Below are 24,703 nucleotides of genomic sequence, written 5' to 3'. Positions count from 1 at the left end.
ATTTAATCCATGCTTTACTAGTTTGTCTATGAAGATGTTGTAAAAAAAAAGAGAACAAGGTACATCACAACAGAGAAAGGAGCTTCTCCCTATAAATCATACTATATAGAAACTGAAGAGGCCTCACATCAGTCCAGATAGACCAGAAAGACAATTAGCAAGTGGTTCATAAAAAAACCCAACTTACAATGCTTTTTTTTCTTGCTTACACAAACCTAAATTTCAAACTAAAATGTACATTGCTTACATAGAATAAAACCATTACCACTAATTTGTATGTAGCTGTTAAACAACAATGACATTTAGGCATTAGAATATCACAGACTCACAGAATATCCTGCGTTGGAAAGGATCCACAAGGATTGCGTCCAACTCACTACTCCACACAAGACAACTCAAAATTCAAACTGTATTTCTGAGAACATTTTCTACACGCTTCTTTAACTCTGGCAGGCTTAGGACTGTGACCACTGCCCCAGGGATCCTGTTCCAATAAGCCCAGCCACCCCCTTGGTGAAGAACTTTTCCTTGACCCAGTCTGACCCTCCCATGATGCATCTTCCATGCCATTCCCTTGGGCTCTGTCACTGTCACCAGAGAAGAGATCGGTGCCTGCCCCTCTGCTCCCCTCGTGACTGAGACACAGGTAGTCACGAGGTCTCCCCTGGTCTCTTCTTCTTTGGACTGAACAAACTAAGTGACTTCAGCTGCTCCTCATATGTCCTGCCATCTAGATACTTCATCATCTTCATCATGCTCCTTTGCACACTCTCTAATAGTTCTATGTTCTCCTTATCTTGTGTCCCCCAAATTGCAGACAGTACTCAAGATGAGGCCACACCAGTAAGCAACTAAAAAGAAGTTTTTAGTTGAGAGAAAGTTACTACAGCTCCTTAAGAAACTACATATTTCACCAGTTTCACTTATAGTAAGGCAGCAAATCTCTCTGCATGCGACTTAGGTTTGCCTCTGAAACACTGGCAGAAATCTGTATAGATCTAAAACTGAAGGCATATTCAAACTAAAAATAATTGAAAGCCTTTAAAGGAAAGGAATTCTCTGATATTTCCTGGATGGGTCACAGAAAATCACAAGAACATACTTAATATTTTCTAACTAGGAAAAGAAAAGAAGCATTTTAAGAAGACGCTCAGATAACCCTGTGTGGGCTAAAAGAAACTAGAATCAAAGCATAGTTTGTAACAGAAGTCTAATGAAAGTTAAACCATCATGAAACCTACAGATGCAAGTGGCAGTCAGAACACTGAAACACACATTTAGGGAAAAAGCATCACAACTGAATAGTAAATTAGTATTTCTTACCTGGCAAAGAAGAATTTATACAACCCCAAACTTCTCCCTGAAAATTAAAATATAAAAAAGCAATAAACAATCTACAGAATAAAAGTGTTTTTAACATTCACAAAACAGTATTTTCAGTCATTTTGCTTTGTATTCTAAGAGTTATTCCAATAGAATATTTGTCTACACTGTCTTCTAAGAAGAAGTTACATAAGCTATGTACCACTCACTTGCTTTGAAAAGAAGGTTGCCATCTCCAGAGTATCTAATCAACAGCAGCATATTTGTAGGAGAACATACTGTTATTATCTCACCTATGCTAGACAGTCAGCTTTTCCCACCAGTATTTAGAGAACAAAGCAGTCATTGTTTTAAAAGAGAAAAGTTTATCTAGGACCAAGACCTGTTGAGAAGCTTGTTACCCTAGCAATCCTTTCCACTAGAATTTTTCTTTTTTTTTTTTCTTCCAAACAACAACAAAATCAAACCGTACTAAAAAAAACCCCAACAAATAAGAGGTTTTAAGGTACCCCAGATACAGGCAGCTTCATGGAAAGAAAGACGTATGGAAGAGAGTTCTAAAAGTTAAGCTTACTAACAGGAAAGGTTAAAATACAAATCTGTTGGGTTTCCCCACAACCCAAGGGAAAAAAAAAGATACAGATTTATTTGTTCTCATCTCCCTCGTTACTAGTATTACCAAGACTACTGGCTGAAATGATCATGGGAAATTTTTTACTGTAGGGCTAGTATAAGAGAACTCTCAGGTAAGATGCCATCTTACCACAGGTAGTTAGTAGAGGAAGGATTCAACCTAAGGTAAGAATTTAAGTACTCAGCACTGGTGAGGCTACTCCTCAAGTACTGTGCTCAGTTTTGGGCCCCTCACTACAAGAAAGACACTGAGGCCCTGGAGTATGTCCAAAGAAGGGCAATGAAGCTGGTGAAGTGTCTGAAGCACAAGACTTACAGGGAACAGCTGAGGGAACTGGGATTGTTTAGTCTGGAGAAGAGGAGGCTCAGGGGAAACCTTATCACTCTGTACAGCTACCTGAAAGGAGGCTGTAGCAAGATGGACGTAGGCTTCTTCTCCCAGGGAATTGTGATAGAATGAGAGGCAATGGTCTTAAGTTGTGCTAGGGGAGGTTCAGGTCAGATATTAGGAAAACTTCCCTGGAAGAATGCTCAAGCATTGGAACAGGCTGTCCAGGGAAGTGGTGGAGTCACTGTCACAGTATTCAAGAAAACAGTAGATGTGGCACTGAGGGACATCATTTAGTGGGCCTGGTGTTGACAGGTTGACAGTTGGACTAGATGATCTTAGGGGTCTTTTTCAACTTTAATGATTCCATGGTAATTTCCACTGTCAGAAGGAAGTACGTAACAGTAGGTGTGCTGTATTAAAATGCTGAAGAGATAAAAGGTATGGAATTTTCCATATAGTATATGTATGATGGTTAATGTCCAACAACTGAAATCTTACAATGCTTAGACAATATGATTTTATTGCATTCTAATTAAAAATGACACAAGTACATACGCTCTTCAAAGGTTATGCTACTCACTCAATAAAATTTACAAATGTCCTGGGATAACAAGGTTTAGGCAGTAGAGGAAGGATTCAATCTAAGGTAAGAACTCAAGTATTCAGCACTGCTGAGGCTGCACCTCAAGTACTGTGTTCAGTTCTGGGCATGTATTTTAGTGCAATCTAACTGTATTCAAACTTTTTTGAACAAGCACTGGGAAAGCCAAATAGGTGAAATCAGAGGAAAATTCTGCAGCATTTGAAGGCAGATTAAAAGTCTTAAAGGAGCTTTAAATGATATAATGTTAAAATATTCGTTAGAAGAAAAGTTCAATTCAGTTACACAAGCAACCTGTATTGTCACGTAATAACTTTGTCATCAGAGGAATTATTGACTGTCCAAAGTTACAATCAATCTGTATCTAATGTTCTAAAAATATCTTCTCTGTCTGTGGGAGTTTCCCATGTCAGAGAAGAGGAAAGTCAGCTCAAAAGAAAAACATTAGAGCTGGGGCTTGTACTAGTTCTGCTCCTTTGGTTCAACTGATTTCCCTTATTTCATGAAAAAATAGTAGTATCTCATTTTGGTAATTAATGTATCACTTAATATCAGGCAAAATTCTTATATTACATGAAAGAATAGAGATAACAATGTCTGTAATCAGTACACCAGAAAACAGACCAATTGATTACATTTACAGCCTATTTACTCTTCTGTGGGATGTCACTAGAACACCTTTCCAACAAAGCGGAGTGGTTTCTGAACACAGCAAAAACAGCACTAAGATGAACTGGCAATTACTTTGTAAGTAGAAGTCTTTAAAATATTACTAGTGCGGCAACATTAAGCATACACTAGATAGCAAACCTACCAGTTATAAAGATGGTAATTGGGAGTTTAAAAAAAAAATACTGCATCAATCACTTTCCTCTTTCATATACTCTGTGGTACTGTCTTCTAAAAATCTACTACCTACAGATGAATCACATTCTTCCCATCGGGGGACAAATAATAAAGAAAAACAGTACCAAAGCAAATGCTACGTACCACTTTGATATGTTTTCCTACCACCGATTTTACTCATGCCATCAGATGTCTACAGTTTCCCAAGGTTTTAGAGCTGGGGATCCACAGAAACCAAACCTTGAGAAACGTATTTTTGAGGCACAGGAAGAAGGGATCTATAAGCAAACACATTATGGGAAGAAGCCTGCAAAATGATAGACTCAGATTTACCACTCCTACTGGACAAAAACAGAATTGATACCTTCTAGAAGTAACAAAAATTACAAGAAAGAAATCAAACCTTTTTAAAAACAAACAAGTTGAGATATTTTAAGTTGTTAATTCTAGAGTCTTCTTTCTTGGCAATGTCAATGCTAGCACTCATCTCTTCATCCATAAGATCATTTCCATCATAGAGATAGGGAGTATGTAAAAACACACACACACACACACACACACACACAAGCACTTTTTCAGGTTATCAGAAATGCCTACAGGCCATTCAGAGCAGCTATATGGATGTCCATGCCTTCGTATAACCAAGACCTGACAGCTTTGTCCCATACAAACTGGATCATGTGTTCTTGCTTGTAAATCACTGCTATTAATTTCTAAATGACGATCACACAGTGCAAATTTTCATAATATCAGATAGATTTTCATTCCATTTCATAGCTTGCATGAACACCAAGTAATATAATAGACAAGTTTTAAAAAGAAATCCTACTGTGAGGATCAAATCTCAATTTAAGAACTTTTCTAGCCTTCAAAACAAAGAAAACTCTTGAAAACATAAACCAGTTCAAAACTCAGAAAGAAAATTGCTCTGCAAGCTAATTTGAAATTTTGCTTTTGTAAGCAAAACTTTGTTAATATAAGATTAGTGTTTTGTTGTTGTTGTTTTAAATTAAAATCTAGCAAGCCTTACCATCGATTCTGGACAATATTCAGGTGCCCGCTGCAGTAAATGTTTTAAACGGGAATCACTCTTAGAAGACAAAATCTGTAAGAAGCAAAACACATAGAAAATGTAACCACACACTGAATATCAATTGATGTTTTCCCTTTCTATTTTCACTACTGCCTATCTTTTGAAAACTTCTGCTAATAGTCAGCATGTAAAGAATGCACATTTAAGATTTTCTTTTATATATTTATAGTTCCCCAAATACTTTTATGAAGAAGGGATTTTTACTTTTAGAATGTTCTCCTAAAACTCTTACATCTGGAAGTTACTACAGAATAGGCAGTCTGAAAACATGATGAAATTATGCTTAACACATTATACAACTCTGTTTACTTAACTGATCTTCTTGCATGACCTCAGCCAACTAACTCCTTCCAGAAGGAAAAAAAAAAAGCAACTGTTATGGAATAAATGTGAACAAAAGGTAAAGATACTGTCAAAATAAACAAAGGGAATGAACAGTGGAGCAAGACCAAGCATCATCTAATCAAACAGATCATCCAGAAGTTCATGGGACGTGAAAAGCTGGCTACTATCATTGCAAGGCAGCTCACTATTACTTTTGAACAATCATGGCTATTGGACAAGGTTCCTAATGACTAGAAAAGAGCAAAGGTAAACTTCATACCCATAAGAAAGCAACAAAGATAATCTGTGGAAATACTTGTGTGGCTGCTCACCACACAAGATTGTGGAGTAAATCCTCCTGGAAGCCACATCAGGGCACCTGAAGTACAAGAAAGGTGACCAGCAACAATCACAACGTTCAGCACAGGCACACTCCTACAGCAAATTTAGCCTGACAGCTTCCCATACCAAAAAGACTAATTCAGTAAGGAAGTGAAAAAACAGGGTATGTTGCTTATCCTGACATTAAAAAGGGTTTTGCATAGTCTCTTACAGTATTTTACAGGAAATTAGTGAAATGTGGATGAGATATGAGGACTGTAAGGTGGATGACAAACTGCCTGGGTGGTAGGCCTCAAAAATTAGTAGCCAGCAGTTCAATTATCTAGGTGCTGGCCACTTAGAAGTGGTATACAACAGCAGTTACACCAATACCGTTTAATCGCTTTACAGAAATAATCCTCAGAAAGTACAAAGATGGTCCTAAACTGAGAGCTGTCATTAATATACCAGAGAGTGAAGCTGCTACACAGATTGGTTTCAATGAGTAATGAGCTCAATCAATGTATCAATGAGCTGAAAGGAAACTCAGAATGTTCCAAAGCAAATACAGAATCTTATAGCTGGAACAGAAAAATCCTATGCAGGGTGGGTGCTCACTAGCTAAAGAGCTTTGCAAAGAAGGGTGTTGAGGTCCTGGTTGATGGCAAGCTGAACATGGCTTAGCAGTGCACCAATGCAGCACTGATAGATAACACCGTAATATTCCTCATTAGCAACAGCATCATCAGTAGGTCATAGACAACCACTCCCTTTCATAAGGTGCTGATGAAGCCATATCTGTAACACCATATCCAGTCTTCTGCCACCTCTGTGCAACAAACATACTGATGAACTTCAGAGAGTTCAGCAAAAAGTCACAAAGATGCTGGAGTTTATGACATAAAAAGACAAGCTGTTCGCTGATTAAGAGGGAATAAGGAGCATGTATCTGAACTCCTGTCTTCAAGTACCTGAAGCTGGATTATAGAAAAGACAGAGCCAGACTGTTCTCAAGAGCTGCACAGTGGAAGGATGAGCTGCAAAAGTAATGATTCTGCAATAAGTTAAATTTTGAAGGGATGCGAAGGAAGAAAAAAATATTCTTCACCATGAGAGTAGTTAAGCACTAGAACAAGTTCCCCAGAGAGGCTGTGGAAAAAGGCCATCCTTGAGAACGTTCAGAACTTCACTAACAAAGTTCAGAGAAACTTGATTTAATTTTGACACTAGCACACTCTGAGCAGCAGGTCAGACAAAATGGCAACCAGCAATATCTTACAAGTAAAAATATCTGAACAGCCAAACTTGGAAAGAAATCTTACCATATTAACAATTCTCAATCATGTACATTTCTGTTTTTTTCCCCCAAGTTTCTTTCAGACTACTTTGTACTGTTGCTTTTCTCACTTCCTGTATCTCATAAATTTTTTTCTTAAAAAAAAAAAAAAAAAAAAATCATGGATGTGTTAAATTGAGTACTCAGCATATTTTAAATTGCTTTGTATTCCCACATTGATCATGCCTTCAGTTCTTATTCCTTGTAATACTCCAATCAAGTAAAACACTTCTAAATTAAAATAAGAAGCCAGCCAACAAACAAAATGGAAATATCTATTCATGTGGGAAGAAAACTGGAAGATACAGGAATAACTGACACATGGATGCATTTCATATCTTTAGGAAGAAGAAATACATAGCAGTTCTATTCTACATTAACAGCTTGGTAAACCCGCATCAAGTAAACCAAGATAACCAAGGTAAGTGGGTCTGGCCACTTGGGAAGAATATAGAAATGTTGTCAGGGCCTGCAGGGATGCAACGAAGAAGGCTAAAGCCCGCCTGGAATTGAATCTGGCAAAGGTGATAAAAGATAATAAAAAAGGCTTTTTTAAGTATATTAACAGTAAAAGGAAGACTAGGGAGAATGTGGCTCCCCAACTAAGTGAGAGGGGTATTCTGGTAATGGGGGATGCTGAGAAGGCAGAGATACTGAATGCCTTCTTTGCTTCTGTCTTCAGTGAAAAAGCTCTCAGGAATCCCGGACCCTGGAGGTTAGTGAGAGGGTCTGGGGAATGGAAGACTTCCCTTTAGTCAGGGAAGAGGTGGTCCGAGAGCGCCTAGGCAACACCAATGTTCATAAATCCATGGGACCTGATGGGATGCATCCCTGGGTGCTGGGGGAGCTGGCAGAGGTGATTGCTGAACCGCTTTCTGTCATCTTTGAGAGGTCTTGGAGAATGGGGGAGGTGCTTGAAGACTGGAGGATAGTCAGTGTCACTCCGGTCTTCAAAAAGGGAAGAAGGAAGATCCAGGTGATTACAGGCCAGTCAGCCTCACCTCTGTCCCAAGAAAGGTGATGGAACAGCTTGTGCTGTATGCCATCTCCAGACAACTAGAAGAAAAGCAGGTTATCAGAAGTAGTCAGCATGGGTTCACCAGGGGGAGGTCATATTTGACCAACCTCATAGCCTTCTACGATGTTGTCTCTGGCTGGGTGGATGGGGGGAGAGCAGTAGATGTAGTCTACCTTGATTTCAGCAAGGCATTTGATACTGCCTCCCACAATATCCTTATAACAAAGCTGAGGAAGTGTGGGACAGATGAGTTGACAGTGAGGCAGGTTGAGAACTGGCTGACTGGCAAGCACAGAGGTTCATCGTTGGCGATGCAGAGTCTGGTTGGAGACCTGTAAACAGCAGTGTTCCTCAGGGGTCTGTGCTGGGTCCGGTCTTGTTCAACATCTTCATCAATGACCTTGATGAGGGGATAGTGGCCACCCTCAGCAAATTTGCTGATGATATGAAGTTGGGAGGATTGGCTGACACAACTGAAGGCTGTGCTGCCATTCAACGAGACCTGGACAGGCTGGAGAGCTGGGCAGTAAGAAACCAGATGAGGTTTAACGAAAGCAAGTGTAGAGTCTTGCACCTAGGGAGGAATAATTGCATGCACCAATACTGGTTGGGGGATGAGCTGCTGCAGAGGAGCTCTGCAGAGAGGGACCTGGGTGTCCTGGTTTTGGTTCCTGACGACAGGTTGGCCATGAGCCAGCAGTGTGCCCTTGTGGCCAAAAAGGCCAATGCCATTCTGGGGTGCATTAAAAAAAGTGAGGTCAACAGGTCAAGGGAGGTGATCCTCCCCCTCTACTCTGCCCTGGTAAGGCCTCATCTGGAGTACTGTGTCCAAGAGACAGTAATCTCTTGGAAAGAGTCCAGAGAAGGGCCACAAAGATGGTGAAGGGCCTGGAGCATCTCCCCTATGATGAAAGGCTGAATGAACTGGATCTGTTCAGCCTTGAGAAAAGATGACTGAGAGGGGACCTAATCCAGGTCGATAAATACCTAAGGTATTTATAAATACCTAAGTGGGGGGCAGAGTGGGGAGGTCAGACTCTTTTCAGCAGTGTGTGAAGACAGGATGAGGGGAAACAGCCAGAAACTGCAGCAGAGGAAGTTCTGCACGAATGTGCGCAAGAACTTCTTCACGGTGAGGTGACGGAGCACTGGAACAGGCTGCCCAGGGAGGTTGTGGAGTCTCCTTCTCTGGAGATATTCAAGACCCGCCTGGACGCCTACCTGTGCGACCTGATGTAGGGAACCTGCTTTGGCAGGGGGGTTGGACTCGATGATCTCTGGAGGTCCCTTCCAATCCCTATGATTCTGTGATTCTGTAACAACAACAGTTGCTAGTTTCAGAAAAGATAGCAAGGAAAGAACTGCAGTAGCATTTGGTGTCTTTTAGGGTCATAGAAGAATAAAATAATTCAGATGTGAAGGGATTTCAGAAAATAATTTATTTCCACCTCCAGCTCAGAGCAGGGTCACCTGCAGGGTCATGATGTCAGACCATGTTGCTCAGTCAGATCTTGAAAACACACAAGGACAAAGAATGCACAGACACTCTTCTGTCCTTATAGTGGAGAACTTTTACTTTATAACCAGCTAGAATTCTTTGCTTTTAATCTATGCCTGTTCTCTCAGCCTCCCACTAAGGACTACTGTGAAGAGCCTGGCTCTACATCCTGAACAACGTTTTACAGGTATCAAAAGGCTGCTGATGTACTCCTTCCTCCCCTGCTAAAACCAGTTACCTCAGCTTCCCCACACATGGCATCTGCTCCATGATCATCTCAGTGCACCTTTCTCCAGTTAACTGATGTCTTCCTTGTAACAGCGTGGCCCAAAACTGGACGCTGTATTCTAGATATGGCATAACAAATTCTGGAGATAGTAATTTCTTTAGAAATGCTGATTGTGCTCCTGTTAAAATATCCCAGGCTATCCTCTTTTCTGCCAAGGCACAGTGGCTCTCATTCAACTTGCTATCAGTATACTAACACCACTGGATCCTTTTCAACAAACCTGCTCTCCAGTATATCAATCTCCAACCTGTATTGCTGTAAGTAATTATTTCCAGGTGCAGGACTTTGCATTTGTCCTTGCTGAGTTTCATAGACTTCATCCAGGCTGCTCTGGATGGTAGTCTTTCTTTTGAGATTATCAGTTCTTCTTCCCAGTTTGGTATCAACTGAGAACTCAACAAGAGTGAATCAACTGCCTCCTCCATGTCATTAATAAAGATGATAAACAGGACACATCCCAGTACAGATTCCTTTGGTATTCCACTTCTTATTGCCCTGCAGATAAAGTATGACCTATTAACTTCTCTTCTCTGAACCCGATTATTCAAACAAATTTTCAGTCCTCTAACTGTCTATCCATCAAAGCTATAATATGCTAAAATGGATACAAAAATATTGAGTGTTGAAACCTTTAAAGTCAATGCAAATGACATCCACTTATTTACCCTCACCCAGAAATCTAGCTATTTTATTATCAATAGCAATGAAGTCTGTCAGGCATGACTTTACCCTTCACATGATCAGAAAGAAATGTGTTCCAGGACTCTGCCTATGATCTCTCCAGAGATTTAAGGAAAGATGGATGGCTTTCTGGTTTGGAAAGGGTACTTCTTAGTAGAGAGCTAATAGGAACTTCAAGTTGGTGAAATAAAAGAAAAAATTGAACAGATTATTCCAAACGCTATCTCAATACAGTGGCCAAGTTTGGTAACTGTTTCTTACCATAAAGTTTTAACAGTTCTTCAACTCAGTGTTACACTTTTGTTTATAGTAGCATGTACAGTTTTGTTTACCTGTATTCAAAGAGAGAAAATTAAGCTGGAAGGGCTAAAAGCACACTTGTAGCATCTTAAGACCTTTTAAGATCTGAAGGGGGATTTGGCTGTTCTCTGTACTAAAGAGGCAGAAGAGCGATTTAAACAAAATTTTCAATAACAAAATTGCAAGTAAAGAGGACCCTAACCATAACCAGATTCAGTGTTGATAGGTTCAAAAAAAGGTAATAAAAAAAAGAAGGCAGCTATGATGCAAGGGCACAAATTTTATATTAAATTTGTGCATGTTTATGTATAGTTTATTAATAAAAAAAATCTAAGTACATTTACATAAATATATACACATGCACACTAAGATGTACAATGTATTATCCAAAGCTAAAAAAAACTAAACATAAGTTATGGAAAATATTTTCCAAGTTTGGGTTCAACACAATCAGCTCTACTACTACTGTATGAACAGAGTAAGAACATTTTTGCTGGATTCACAAATCTATACATCATAATGAATATCTCACTGTTAGTTAAGAAGCAACAACTAGGAGAAAAAAAAGGAACAGTACCAACACTTTGCTCTTCATTTCAAATTCTCAAAATTTGAATCATCCCTCACATTTCCCATTGTGCTTATCACTTCTTGGCAAAATCCTGAATTCAAATTTTAACTCTATGCCTTCTGAACTTCAATAGAACTTGATGAAGAATCCACTTTGAAAAGGAAGAGGACTACACCTCAAACTTTTATGTTCTCATTTAGATAACAATATTACATTTCATGATTCACATGCAGTGCTTACATATAGATAATTACTTATATCACTATTTTTGCTAAGTCATTGTCTAAAAGCGTGATTTTAACTCTGGGAAATAAAAGAAATAATAAAGTAAACTTACCTGTTCACAAACATCCCGGCACATTAGATTGTCCTTCGCATGGTAACAACAAGACAGGCCTATGGAAAAGCAAGGAAGGGGAGATGGTGTTTAAAAGACTTGAAGTACTTTACCATTTCCTCCGAAGAGAATTACTCAGCTGATGGATGACCTATCAGAACGATCTGCCTGGTCCTCTGATTACTGTGAGAAATTTTCCTTCCCAGAAAACAAAATAACAAAACACAAAAACCAAAAAATCCAAGAAATTTTTGTTCCAAAGCTGACACTGACTCAGTTTGCCCAGCCTCACACTGAACATTTACTGCCAGCATAGGAGCAGCAACATGTGCTTTATGCTTCCAGCCATGTTTCTGCTCTTTCATTTGCATGAGCTTAGCACCTGCCAAATCCCTTCAGGAGGCAATGTGATAGAAAAGCGATCCTGTATGTATAAAAACTGTATTTGGCAATACATAGTTATGAAAGTCAGTTTGATTTTCATGAGATCAATATGAGGGGTCTTAGGCATGAATTCTCCGATATGCTTACAAAGTTTCTCATCCAAAAACTTGTAGTTGTTAGAAGAAGACAGCCATCAACAAACCCAAAATTCTTCAATACCGAGAGGATGTTAATAAATAAATAAACAAACAAACAAACAAACAGAAGAATTCAGCTTGAAAATGTCAAGAACTGAAAAAAAAAAAGCCAATCATAATATCAATCAATGACCCAAACTGTCACAATCTAAAATAGCTACTACATTTTTGAACCATGTTTTAATGCTCTATTCATTCTATAATTCATGAAGAGAAGATGAACTGAAATTTAACTCATAAGTTCTGAATGTTTTCATTAATAAATAGAAGCAGTGCAGCAAAACACCTGTAATTAATGTAGAAAGCAGAAACCCTGCTTATGATATGGGGAGATGAAAGAACATAATGATCTACAAATGCAGAAAAAGGATATACCCCTGATGGCTCAAAAAATTTTCAAACTTGAAGGCAAAAAATGGCACACCTTGCAGGATTCTCATGGAGAGACTTCAACTTCCCACACATCTGCTGGATTTATAATACAACAGAAAGAGAACAGTTCCAGAGGTTCCTGGAGTGTGTGGGAGATAACTTCCTGACACAGCTGGTGAAGAAGTCAACAAGGGGAAGCAAGATCCTGGACTTGCTGTTTGTTAACAGAGAAGGTCTTGAGGGGATGTGAATCTTGGAGGCTGTCTGGGGCAGAGTGATCATGAGATGCTAGATTTCTGAATCCTTGTTAAACCATGGAGGGGAGTCAGCAGAGCTGCCTACTTGGGCAGACTTTAGCCTCTTCAGGACCATGGATGAGAGGGTCCCTTAGGAAGTAGTTTTAGGGCATGGGAGCCTAGGAAGGCTGGAAATACTTTAAGGAAGTTATTTTAAAGGTGCAGGAGCTGACCTTCCCCAAGTCATGGAAGATGTGCCTATGGGCAAGGAGGCCGGACTGGCTGAACAGAGACCTTCGGCTGGAACTCAGGAACAAAAGGAAAGCTTATGGTTTTCGCAAGAGGGAGCAAGCTACTTATGAGGTTCAAAATACAGAGAGAAGCAGTGCAGGGAGAAAATTAAAAAGACCAAAGTCCAGCTAGAACTGAACTTGCTTACTAAGGTGAATGACAATAATAAATATTTCTATAAATACATCAAAAGTAAGAGGAAGGCTAGGGAGAATCTCCATCCATTGCTAGAACACAGTGACCAAGGATCAGGATAAGACTGAGGTGCTTAATGCCTTCTTTGCCTTGGTCTTTAATAGAAGACTAGTTACTGCCTGGGTGCACAGCCCCCTGTGCTGGTAGATAGGGATGGGGAATAGAGTAGGCCCTGCATAACCCATAATGAGATCATTTTGGACTTGCTCTGAAAGCTGGACACTCACAAGTCCATGGGGTCTGATGGATTGCACCCTAGAGTGCTGAGGGAGTTGATGGATGTGGTTGCCAAGCCACTCTCCATCACCCTTCGGCAGTCCTGGCTAACTGGGGATGTCCTGGGGACTGGAGACTGGCAAATGTGACGCCCATCTTCAAAAAGGGCTGGAAAGATGATCCTGGTAGCTACAGACCTATCAGTCTCACCTCAGTGCCAGGGAAGGTCATGGAATGGATAATCTTGGGAGCCATCATGGATCAATTTAAAGTCAACCAGGGGATCAGGCCCAGTCAGCATGGGTTCATGAATGGTAGAACCTGTCTGACAAACTTGATTTCAATCTACGACAAGGCAACCATCTTATTGGATGAAGGTAAGGCTGCCAATGTGGTTTCTCTATCAGGACTTCAGTAAAGCCTTTAACACTGTCCCCCACAACATCCTCATGGAGAAGCTGGCTGCCCATGGTTTGGATGGGCATACATTCTGCTGGGTGAAACAGTGGCTGGATGGCCAGTTGTGGTCAATGGAGTTAAATCCAGTCCGGTCATGAGCAGTGTCCCCCCAGGGCTCGGTACTGGGGCTGCTTCTATTTAACATCTTTATTAACAATCTTGATGAGGGAATTGAGTGCACTCTCAGTAAGTTTGCAGACGACGCCAAGTTGGGAGGGAGTGTTAATCTGCCAGAGGGCAGAAAGGCAGTACAGAGGGACCTGGATAGACTGGATTGATGGGCCAAGGCAAACTGTATGAGTTCTAAAAGGGCCAAGTGTTGGGTCCTGCTTTTTGGTCACAACAACCCCAAGCAATCCTACAGAAGAGGAGGGAAGAGTGGCTGGAAAGCTCCCTGGTGGAAAAGAAGTTGGCTGAATATGAGCCAGCAGTGTGCCCAGGTAGCCAAGAAGGCCAATGGCATCCCGGCTTGTATCAGGAATGGTGTGATGAGCAGGACTAGGGAAGTTATCCTGCCCCTGGACTCGGCACTGGTGAGGTTTCACCTCAAGTACTGCATTGAGTTTTAGGCACCTCAGTACAGAAAGGACATTGAGGTGCTGGAGCAGGTCCAAAGAAGGGCAACAAGGCTGGGGAAGGGCTTGGAGAATATGTCCTATGAGAAGAGACTGAAGGAACTGGGGCTGTTTAGTCTGGGGATGAGGAGGCTAAGGGGAGACCTTATTGCTCTCTTTCAATATCTGAAAGGTGCTTACAGCGAGAGTGGGACTGGTCTCTTCTCACTGGTGACAGGACGAGGGGAAATCGTTTAGGTTGGCTATCAGGTCAAACTTCTTTACAGAAAGGGTTGTTAAGTGCTGTAATAGGCTCCCCAGGGAGGTGTTTGAGTCACCATCCCTGGGTGTGTTTAAAAACCGTTTGGATGTGGTGCTCAGGGACACGATTTAGTGGTGGGTTGTTAGAGTTAGGGTAGAATAGTAAGGCTGAGGTTGGACTTGATGATCTTCAGGGTCTTTTACAACCTGAGCAATTCTATGATTCTATGATTCCCTGCACGCTGTTCCTTGGGACAATCTGACCAGTATCAGTTTCATCATTAATTAGCACGTTCCACGAATTGTAATTGTAATTGGTAATGCCATCAGATTGAAAACATATTAACATAATGATGGGGAAAGGATTCATAATGAAAAAATATCCACCAAAATTAATTGTCAAAATAAACAACCTCACCCCACTCAGATGTACTTAAAGGTATGCTTTACTTAAAACCAGAAATAGTGGTTACTCAGTCAACTTTCTCATTGTTTTGTTTCACTGTCTCAGACATTTTTCATCACATAAATTTCCCCTCAGAGTAATCCTTACACTTAAGAGACCCAAGAATTTAGAGCTTCCAGCCTATGAAGAGAATTTATATTGGCTACTAAGAAAATGTATATGTTTAAACGTGCGTGTCACTTCATGAATATCCTAGATAACATTCAGTTATTTAATGCTCTCTGGCCTTTTATCCATTAGTTCCAAGTGGCTCATATCCCTTCTACAATGAACTAACAGATACCCAGGCTTGCTCTTTCCAGTCACTTCTATCACTGGGTTTCAAGCCTTAGCAATTATACCAAAGGTGTCTCAGAATGAAATACTAATATGCCAAATCTTACAGTCACTTAATTCCTTTTATATGATGCTGCTCTTAAAGTAATGCATTCTATTTTATTATGTTGGCTCACCATAGAGGCTGAAGTTTCCCACAAATATTGTTACGTTTTGTTGCCATACCAGGGAAAGCAACAGAAGGGCAGTCTGACAAAATGGCACCTGACATGGAAGTCTGTCTGAAGCAAAAGTGTCTCATTGAATTCCTCAATGGGAAAGCAAATGCAGCCACTGACATGCGTCTGTGCTCTCTGAGCATTTCTGGAGAGCAAGCAGTGGATGTAAGCACAATGAGGAGGTGAGTTGAGCGTTTCAGCAGCGGTGACAGTGGGTCATCTCCACTGGTGGGGACTTTTATGACTGTGGCACGCGGGCTTTTGTTCATCATTGGTGAAAATGCACAGTCAATGGCGATGAGTCTGAAGAATTGTATTCTGTAGCTGAGAATTTGGTCTATCAAACGGGCGATTGTGCTCTTTGTACGCTGTAGTTTCCACAGAAATAAACAGGAGGCACTACTTTCAGAGTAAAAAAAAAAATTCTAATCAAGTAACGGTATCATGAATGAGGAGCAATGTAAAGGCACAGAGTGCTGAAGTCAGAAAGCTGGGTTATGCACAGTATTCATCACAAACACGATTTCAGAGCACTGCCTCTCTTTTGAAACGCCCCGTGACTTCTCTTTCAGCCTCTTTCTCACCCGGCCGCCTCTTGTTTTAATAAAAGCTCCAAATTTCACTTCAAAACTTACATCCAACTACGGCAAAGCCCTCGCACTTTGTCCTTCGGCTAAGGTCTGCTATCTCAGTCACACCATCAGCCTTATCAAAGAGCTGGAATACACTATGCCACGTTCCAATTCGCCGGTTTTTCACTAAAAGCGGACTTCCTTCCTAAAAGTGGAAATCAGAAACGCGGTTCAACCACGCCGTGCCCTCAAACGCCTCCGATATCGAGGTTTTCTACTTTAGGTGTTACATTTTTCATCTTTCCCACTCTTGCTGCCGGCGCGACACGTTTAATAAAAGCTCTTTGCCACCATCTACACCCGCGCCGCCTTCTTTCATCGCGAAGAAGAGCCGCAACGGACAGCACGACCTCAGTACAACAAACGAGCGGCCCCGGCCCCTCACCGAGGCTCCGACACCCCCAGCCTCGCCCCGCGCCATGTTGCAGAGCGGGGTCCCGCCGAGCCGCCTTCCCGCCACGCTCCCCGCGCCCCGTTACTCACCGGCCGCTCCCGAGGAGAGCGGCGGCGGCGCCGCCGCCAGGCACAACAGAGCCCAAGGCCACGCAGCTACGGCCGCCGCCATGGCCGGTCGCGAACCCTCAGCCAGCAAAGAGAGGGCCGGACGGGCCGACGGGCAGGCTGTGACGCCGCCGGTCCCCATTGGCTGTAGTTCCCCCTCCGGGCCCCGCCCCGCCTCGCCGCCTGGACGGCCGCGGACATTCCGACGAGCGCCCGGGGTTCGCGCAGTCTGTCGTGAAGCGACCTGGCGGGCTGGAACTACTGCGGAGCGTGGGCTCGGCTCTAGCGGGAGCCGGAGGACCGGCTGCAGCTCTCTTGTGGACTGTAATTCTAGGAAAGAGCCTGAAGCGCCCTGCTGGTTGTTGCTGCTTTTGCTCTTCCGTCCTTCAGGCTGTGTTCTTCACGAGCATTCCTCCCTGTGCTCCAGCCTCTGGCCGCGGTGGATGGAAGATAACCCATGGAGATTCAGCCCATGGAGATAAGTAAGGAAAGACTGCAGCTGTATGTTATTTTTTTTCTGTGAAGATCAAGCTTCATATATATATAGAATTCATGAGAAAATAAATCGAAATTACCCAAAGCAGATTTAAGTTACTGCTCAATTGGTAACTGTTAACTACTTTGTCTCAGAGAATTCTGACTGTTTCAAAGTCGAGTAGGCAGACTTTCAATGGTTCGGGCTTCTTGGCTAAGTGCCATAGCCACTGTCAGACTTGGGCAATAGCAAAACAGGAGTCTCAAAAACAGTTTGCAAGATGCTGTTTGTTCTGCTTTTACCCTTTCCCCAGCCTGTCATCCCAATCGACTTCTCCCTCCAAAGACAATCTGAAAAACCACCAAGCTAATCATGACTCCGTGGTTTTTACAGCCTCGAGAACCTGTAGTAGCCGAGTGCTCTTTAGCTCCATATTGAATTCATAAAAGGTCCCAAAAAAGAAAGCAACCGAAAAACACTGCAGTGAAATGTAAGTTTTGTATTCTGGCCATCACCTATACAGTAATTAAATCATATTATGTCTTTATGGAGCAAAGCTGTAAGAAATAACACTACATTTAGTTACATTTTAATTTGAAGTCAAATTAAAGTTGTTGCTCTAAATGTGAATTCATGAAACTGAAAAGCAGCCAGTATAATTTGACTATAGAAAAAATTGTCTTTTTTTTCTTTTTCTTTTTTTCTTTTGCTGCCAATATATAACTGTGCTTGCATACAAGTAGAACAGCTGGGCTTTTCCCAAGGTTAACTTCTGCTAGTTTTCATATACGTCCTTATAATTCACCAGGGGTCTACTAGATAGCAGCAGATCCAAAAGCAGCATCGGCAGATCACGGATTCAGCAGCCAAAAAAGCCGAATTTTTACTCTGCTTCAGTTTCATTGAAATACAAGGAGGCCTGAATGAATTTCATACGCTTTTCCCTAGTTATGCTAAGTGGTTTGTCTCAGTTCAACATGTGGGTGAATGCTGTTTGCTGCACAGACTGTTTTCCCTGAATGCCTTTTAAGTGCAAAATTATTTTGAAAATATGCAAAATAATAATTAACTATTCCACAAACAAAAAGGCAGAGGAAAGATGCTGGTACTTCTGGTAACTTACTGGTTCTGGGTATTCACACCAAGACACTCTAGCAGGTCCAGAAGAAATAAACGAAACCACTGAAAGTAATGCCTTCACTTCTGAGGAAGCAAGCTCATCTTGGAAATTATACAAACCTTTTAAAATTTGATTTTCAGTAATAACAGCTCAAGTTCTTAAAACAGGTTTAACCTGCTTGGTTCTAGAGACCAAGTATTTTCCCTTAGAATTTGTATGTTAATCTGCATGCTACTGTTTTCCAGTTAAACCATCCAAATAGATCTTATAAAAACAGAATCCATTTCAAATCAATTCCTACCCAGGGCTCAACAATGAGAAGTAGAATCTTGGGGTTTGAACTAATCAAATGTCTTAGTGTAAAACAGATTGTTGTCAGTATACTGACAGGTTATCTTCTAAGTCTAGTGATAAGACAGAAAACTTTCTGCAACAGGATCTTTCTTTTATTGTTCCTCTTAACTGTGAGGAGAAAACAAATATTTTATTCTATATGCTATATCCTCGTTTCTTAGAACAAAAAACCCTGGTCATTCACCTACTTTGTTTTCTGGAGTAGCTTGGTTAGTTCATTGTATTTTATTACATGTAGTGTTTAATCCAGCTTCCTTAGCTTAAAAAAATGCTGAAAAATTAAGAAGATTGAACTTTAGATTTTATGTTGAAGCCTTCTTCAGCACTAAGTGAAGATTTTTAGGTAGTCACCTTTTGAATTACTGGTCAAAACACACATTTTTACTGTAATATACTTGATCTGACCAGGATCCTCTTAGAAGGTAAAGTGATTCCTAAGGAGGAATTCAGTGACACACCTTTGCTTCATACGGACTTCCATGTCAGATGCCATTTTGTCAGACTGCCCATCTGGTGCCCTCCAGTAAGGCAATAAAATGTGACAGTATTTGCAGGAAATTCACCTCTACTGCCAACATCTGCCTCTGACATGGTGGACCAACATAATAGAATAGGATGCATTACTTCCAGAACAGCCTTCATATGTCAGCTACAATATATACTTTATATGTTGGCCCAAAACAATTCCTCTTCAGTTAGTGCAGCCCAGGCAAGCCAAAAGGTTGAACAGTCATGGCTCAAACCATTATGAGATTCCTGTTTTGCACCTTTTAAGCCAAGCTTACAAGGTGATCAACAGAAAAAATTGTCTTGGTGATAATGCTCTCTCTGACATCTGTGACGAACACCACTGTTACTGCTGCAGTCTGGAAACAGCAATGCTCAAATTTTCCCAACTCCAGTCACTGTGCAACATACAGATATGGTCTTCACATCTGCATCTTCTGATATGCTACTTTGCTACAAATGTGCTGTGTAATTGCACGATATATACTAATAATGATCATTTTCTGAGTAACTGAAGGGTGAATTGGAGCTTGCAGTGGGAGACTAAAACATGGACTGCATTTGCCAACAGAAAGGTTACAACTTGCTACAAGATAAAGCTGTCAGTTGCTTTTTTGTGAAAGCAAAGAATCAGCCTCATCACAGATTAGCAAGCCAAAGCACACTACTTTTTCTGGCTTCCTTAAGCCATAAGAAACATGCCTTTTGCAGCATGGAATAATCAGGAATAATTTGTCCACTACATTCACAATAAAAACATACTTCATTACATCAGTATTTTTCAGTTTGCTTTATGTCCTTTCTCTATAGTAGAGATGGCTGATGTATGAAAAGAATCATTGTTTTCCTTGAGTGATTCCTACCTACCAAGTATGTTTTCCTTGAGTGATTGTAATTTCACTCTTTTCTTTAATGAAGATTTGTGTTTTCTCCCTCCCTGACATTCTAGCTGCTCAGATTACAATGATCCATGTCTTAGGGTCACTTTTTTTTTTTTTTTTTTCCCCCAAAAGCCACATGAAAACAAATTAATTCAGTTTTGACTTTCTATATGAAAGAAAAATAGTAGTACAGACAATGCTTGCATTATCTTCAGCATTGCTTTTGAAATAGGATGCATCAGCAAATTCCTGTCTAGCACCTCTTCATATGCACAGATGGCATGAGAACTGTTATACATACAGTTTTGCTTCTTCCTTTCTGCCTTGATTTTTCATCCTTGATTTCATTGTCCGGGTACAAAGCCATCAACTTGTATCACACTGTGCATAAGCAACAGCTAACAATGGCCAGCTTTTCCACATTCTTATTCTCTCTGTGATCATCTCTGACTTTAAATACCCTCTCTTTGCTTTTAGTAGGCCTGGCATGAACAGCTTTGCTTGAGGATCAGCTTCCATTAATTCTTCAAGTTTCACTAAGTTTTCTTTGTGAAAACTTGTCAAGTCAATGTCACTTCTGCCCAGGTATTTCATGTCAGGCTCACAATCATGTACACTGCTAGGACTTGTAGCTCATACTTCCTGAATGTCAGGATTCATCCAGGGAGACTCCTCAAAAGATTGTCTAGTCCAACCCCCTGCTGGAGCAGGGACACCTAGATTAGGTCACACAAGAATGACTCCAGAGAAGGAGACTCCCCAGTTTCCCTGGGCCACCTGTTCCAGTGTTCTGTTACCCTCATTGTGAAGTTTTTTCCTCATATTTACGTGGAACCTCCTGTGTTCCAGCTTGTACCCATTGCTCCCTGTCCCATCATTGGATGTCACTGTGAAGAGCCTGGCTCCATCCTCCTGACACTCACCTTTGTATATTTATAAACATTAATGAAGACATCCCTCAGTCTCCTCCAAACAAGAGAGCCAGCTCCCTCAGCCTCTCCTCGTAAGGGAGATGCTCCATGCCCTTAATCATCTTTGTGGCTCTGTGCTGGATTCTCTCAAGCAGTTCCCTGTCCTTGAATTGACACAATACTCCAGATGTGTTCTCACTAGGGCAGAGTAGAGAGGGAGGAGAACCTCTCTGGACCTACTATACCACACTCCTTGTAATACACCCCAGGGTGCCAGTGGCCTTCTTGGCCACAAGGGCACAGTGCTGGCTTGTGGTCATCCTGCTGTCCACAGGACCCCCAGATATAGGTTTTTTTTAAACCTGTACTAGCTTCGCTAGGATTTGATCTTAGATTCATTATGCACCCATTGACCTCTGTTTAGCAAACAGTCAAGGATATTTTGAATCTTAACTTGCTGTAATCGTTGTTCAAAATACCATATATATGTTTTATATCAGTAAATATCCCTTCACCTTCCTCCTATGAGTGAAGTGGGCAGTGCTCTTGTCTCCATTCGCGACAGGTATGTACAGCCTGCTATACATAAAGTGTGCTGGCTACCTTGCATTCCAAGCTGACGCCTGGCAGGACATGTGAACATATCTTTCATGAAATCATATGAAATCAAGCAGATGTTCCTGATTAGCATCAAAATTTGCAAAGCTAGTTTTTATGATCAGTTTCTACAACTAGCAAAATTATTTAGCAATTTAAACATGAAATAGTGGACTACAACCTAGAGGGTAACATTTGCTTATAGCAACTCCATAAAGATGGTTATGACTGTACGATTTTCTTTTCAATATTCATATTTATACATCAGAGAAATTACAGACATCAAACTTTTTCCCCTTCCAAAACAAGCATAACACTTGTTTACGTTGTACGTCCACAGCTCTCAGCTCTTGTGCTCTTTCATGAGCGTAGATTTTTCACATGACAGCGTTTTGTGAAATTCATGGTATTTGCCTTCTTTAAGCAAGTTTCTTAGGCATTTGAACAACATCAGTACAAATGTAAGACATCTCTTTCTGATGTCATCATTTAGTTTTCAAAATAGTTGCTCAGGCTCTGTAACAAGTGCCTAGGAAATGTGAGTAAACACACACCTAACAGGCAGCTTTTACTAAGCCTTTGGCCTCATAGCCCTTACTATCCTAAACTGAACAAATTACTGAAGACGGACATCTTTCCTACCGTTCTTCACTGAATTAGTGCTTTGAGTGGGAACTGCCTGCATCCTTTCTCAAGCAGCAACAAACCATCAGAGTCATTAAAAGCCAACAGTGTCCTCAGAAACAAGTAGGTTAAAACTTCAACTAAAGAAGCTCAGATCTACTGGGCAAGCTAGAATAAAAATAGTTTTATCATTTTTCTCCTCCTCAACAAACATTAGATCATTTCTTTTCCCCGCTGCTCTCATTCCAGTATATTTTTTAATTTCTGAGCTTACAATGAACTCCATACACATCCTTCTTTGTCCTTTCACCTCCAGTGCTTCGTTTCCCCATTTTGCTGGCCCTAGGTTTGCTCTTTTCCGCCTAATCCTCTTAGTACTCCAAAACCTTCCAAGATTAGTGTGCACCTCTCTAAACTTTCAGGTGACTATTTATTTTCCAGTGGTCTAGACCAGTAAGTATTTGGTTAACTAATACCACTTTAAATAATACATAACTACATTAGCAAGCAGTGATCCAGTTACTACCCATCAACATTTTGGCTGGTCACATGCTGCATTCCAATGCATAGAAAATAATAAAACAGGGCAGAGGTGTTTTTGTTGTTGTTGTTGTTATTTTTTGTCAAGGAAAAATTGTCCTTGACTTGGCTTGGTCATTACAAATTTTGGAAGTCATCACCTTCAAACAGAAAGTATACATTTACCTTGGGTTCTACGTGTTTTGCTACTTAGGGGATTTTTTTTCCACTATTCTAAGACCACATACAAAACTTTGAAGGGAGACGAGTTTACTCAATCTTCCAGAGAATTCTGAGAAATCACAACAACAACAGCAAACATTAGGTTTGTACAGTGTTTTGTGCTAAATTATTTCAAACATGGTGGTGCTCTTCTTTAGAGATAGCGTTAAGTCTTGTAAATAGGCCTTTATTGTGTGTTGGTTTTTTTTTTTTTTAGTTAGATCTTTACACTCACGACCCACAGTGATTAACAACTTGTTGTCAGCCTACCTTAAGCAAGAATACTTCCTTTGCCGGGCTCAATTAATTTGAGTCATTTGTATGTATGGAACTTATCTATGATTCTTTCTTTTTTTATGACAGTGACAAAAAAAGAGGAAGAGACATCTGATCTGCAGCATGACTGGAACTGGACATTTTGGGGACCTCTCAGTGAATAGATCTGTAATAGAACAGCATAAGAAACAGTGGCACACACTTTCATCATCCTACCTCATCACATTAGTAGGAGGTTTTGATTTCTAAAGCAGAAAATGCCCTCAAGTTTTCCCAAGACATTTTTTCCATCTTGAACTTTGATAGCAAACCCCAGCTCTGCTGAATGACTTGCGAAAGATAGAATGCAGAACTCGTGCATTCAGCAGCTCCTCTTAAATTATCTTAAAACAGCCTCACAAATGTTTCCTGATCATAGATTATCAGCTTACAGGTGTGTTTTTTTTTTTTTTTTTTTTTTGAAACTACACATAAACCAAAGAGAGACCTAGAAAGACCATGTACATTTTAACAAGTCCTTGCAGCAAAAATAATAATAATAATAATAAAAAATTTATATATATAAATGATCATACAAGTCCATATTTCACTCAAGATTAAAAATCACCTGCCAGAAGAACAACTGCTTGCTATCAAGTGTATTTTTATGACATGATTTTAACTTGTGTTTCATGCTTTCAGGATAAGATTCAGAAGTCCATATTTAATAAAATTAAGCTTGGTAGATGGTAACACCATTATACTATTTAGAAGCCATATATTTCCTCTGCCAGCAGATTTATGAGTGGGACCTTGAATTTTACTGCATTTTAGTAGTTCATAGTGCTAGGCCTTCCTTTGGCAGCTTACAGCATAAAGGCATGTTTTCAGCCAAATATGTGACAGTTTTTAAAGAACACATTTTGATGTGGCTTTTGACTTTCTCTGGACACCTTAAGGATTCCTATTTTGGAGAGATTTTACTGGAAGCTGTGCTGATGCCCTGGCAGCCAAGAGGGCAAACCACAGTTTGGGGTGCATTAAATTCAACATAGTCAGCTAGTCAAATGAGGCAATGATACCAGTGTTCATAGTGCAAGGGGACAGCCCAAAGCTGTGGAAGGAGAGGACTGGGAATTAGGAAGTGTTTACTTTCTGTAAGCATGGTCAAACACTGGAACAGGTTTACCAGCAAGGTGGTCGATGCCCCACGCCTGTCCATGTTCAAGAGCTATGAGAATAATGGCCCTAAAGAGGTCAGGCAGGTGGACTGCATGGCCTTTGTAGGTCCTTTTCCAACTGAACAGTTCTAATAATAGACAATAGGTAATAGATAATAATAGGTGCACATAGCATTGTAGAAGAGCAAGATATCTTAATTTTTGTTGTATCAGTTAAATTCAACACACATTGACTTTACTGGCTATTCTGCAATGCACTGAGGTTAGCTGCTCAAGTCTCAAATTCTCTTAAACATA

General features: G+C 40.7%; 1 protein-coding gene and 1 long non-coding RNA gene across 4 annotated transcripts in view; one reads left to right on the top strand and one right to left on the bottom strand.

Moving 5' to 3' along the window:
- The window catches only part of RECK (reversion inducing cysteine rich protein with kazal motifs), a 63,279-nt gene extending 46,239 nt beyond the window's left edge, over positions 1–17,040 (bottom strand). For 2 of the 3 annotated variants that reach the window (XM_085220058.1, XM_085220059.1), the window contains exons 1-4: positions 16,743–17,040; positions 11,503–11,561; positions 4,765–4,839; positions 1,324–1,360 (exon numbers count right to left, since the gene is read on the bottom strand). In XM_085220058.1, the coding sequence (XP_085076184.1) occupies positions 1,324–1,360; positions 4,765–4,839; positions 11,503–11,561; positions 16,743–16,902 (331 nt within the window). In that variant the 5' untranslated portion in view covers positions 16,903–17,040. The remainder of the gene's footprint in view (positions 1–1,323; positions 1,361–4,764; positions 4,840–11,502; positions 11,562–16,742) is intronic. The other variant, XM_085220057.1, reaches the window with a different exon arrangement.
- A 60-nt stretch (positions 17,041–17,100) lies between these two features.
- LOC146544570 (uncharacterized) lies at positions 17,101–23,710 on the top strand. Its single transcript, XR_014882241.1, has 2 exons — positions 17,101–17,242; positions 23,334–23,710. It is a non-coding gene; the product is annotated as an uncharacterized LOC146544570 (long non-coding RNA).
- Positions 23,711–24,703: the final 993 nt, after the last annotated feature.

This window comes from Meleagris gallopavo, chromosome 3 (genome assembly GCF_905368555.1).
Source record: "Meleagris gallopavo chromosome 3, MGAL_WU_HG_1.1, whole genome shotgun sequence".
Lineage (NCBI taxonomy): Eukaryota > Metazoa > Chordata > Aves > Galliformes > Phasianidae > Meleagris > Meleagris gallopavo.
This window is presented reverse-complemented; position numbering and strand designations above follow the sequence as displayed.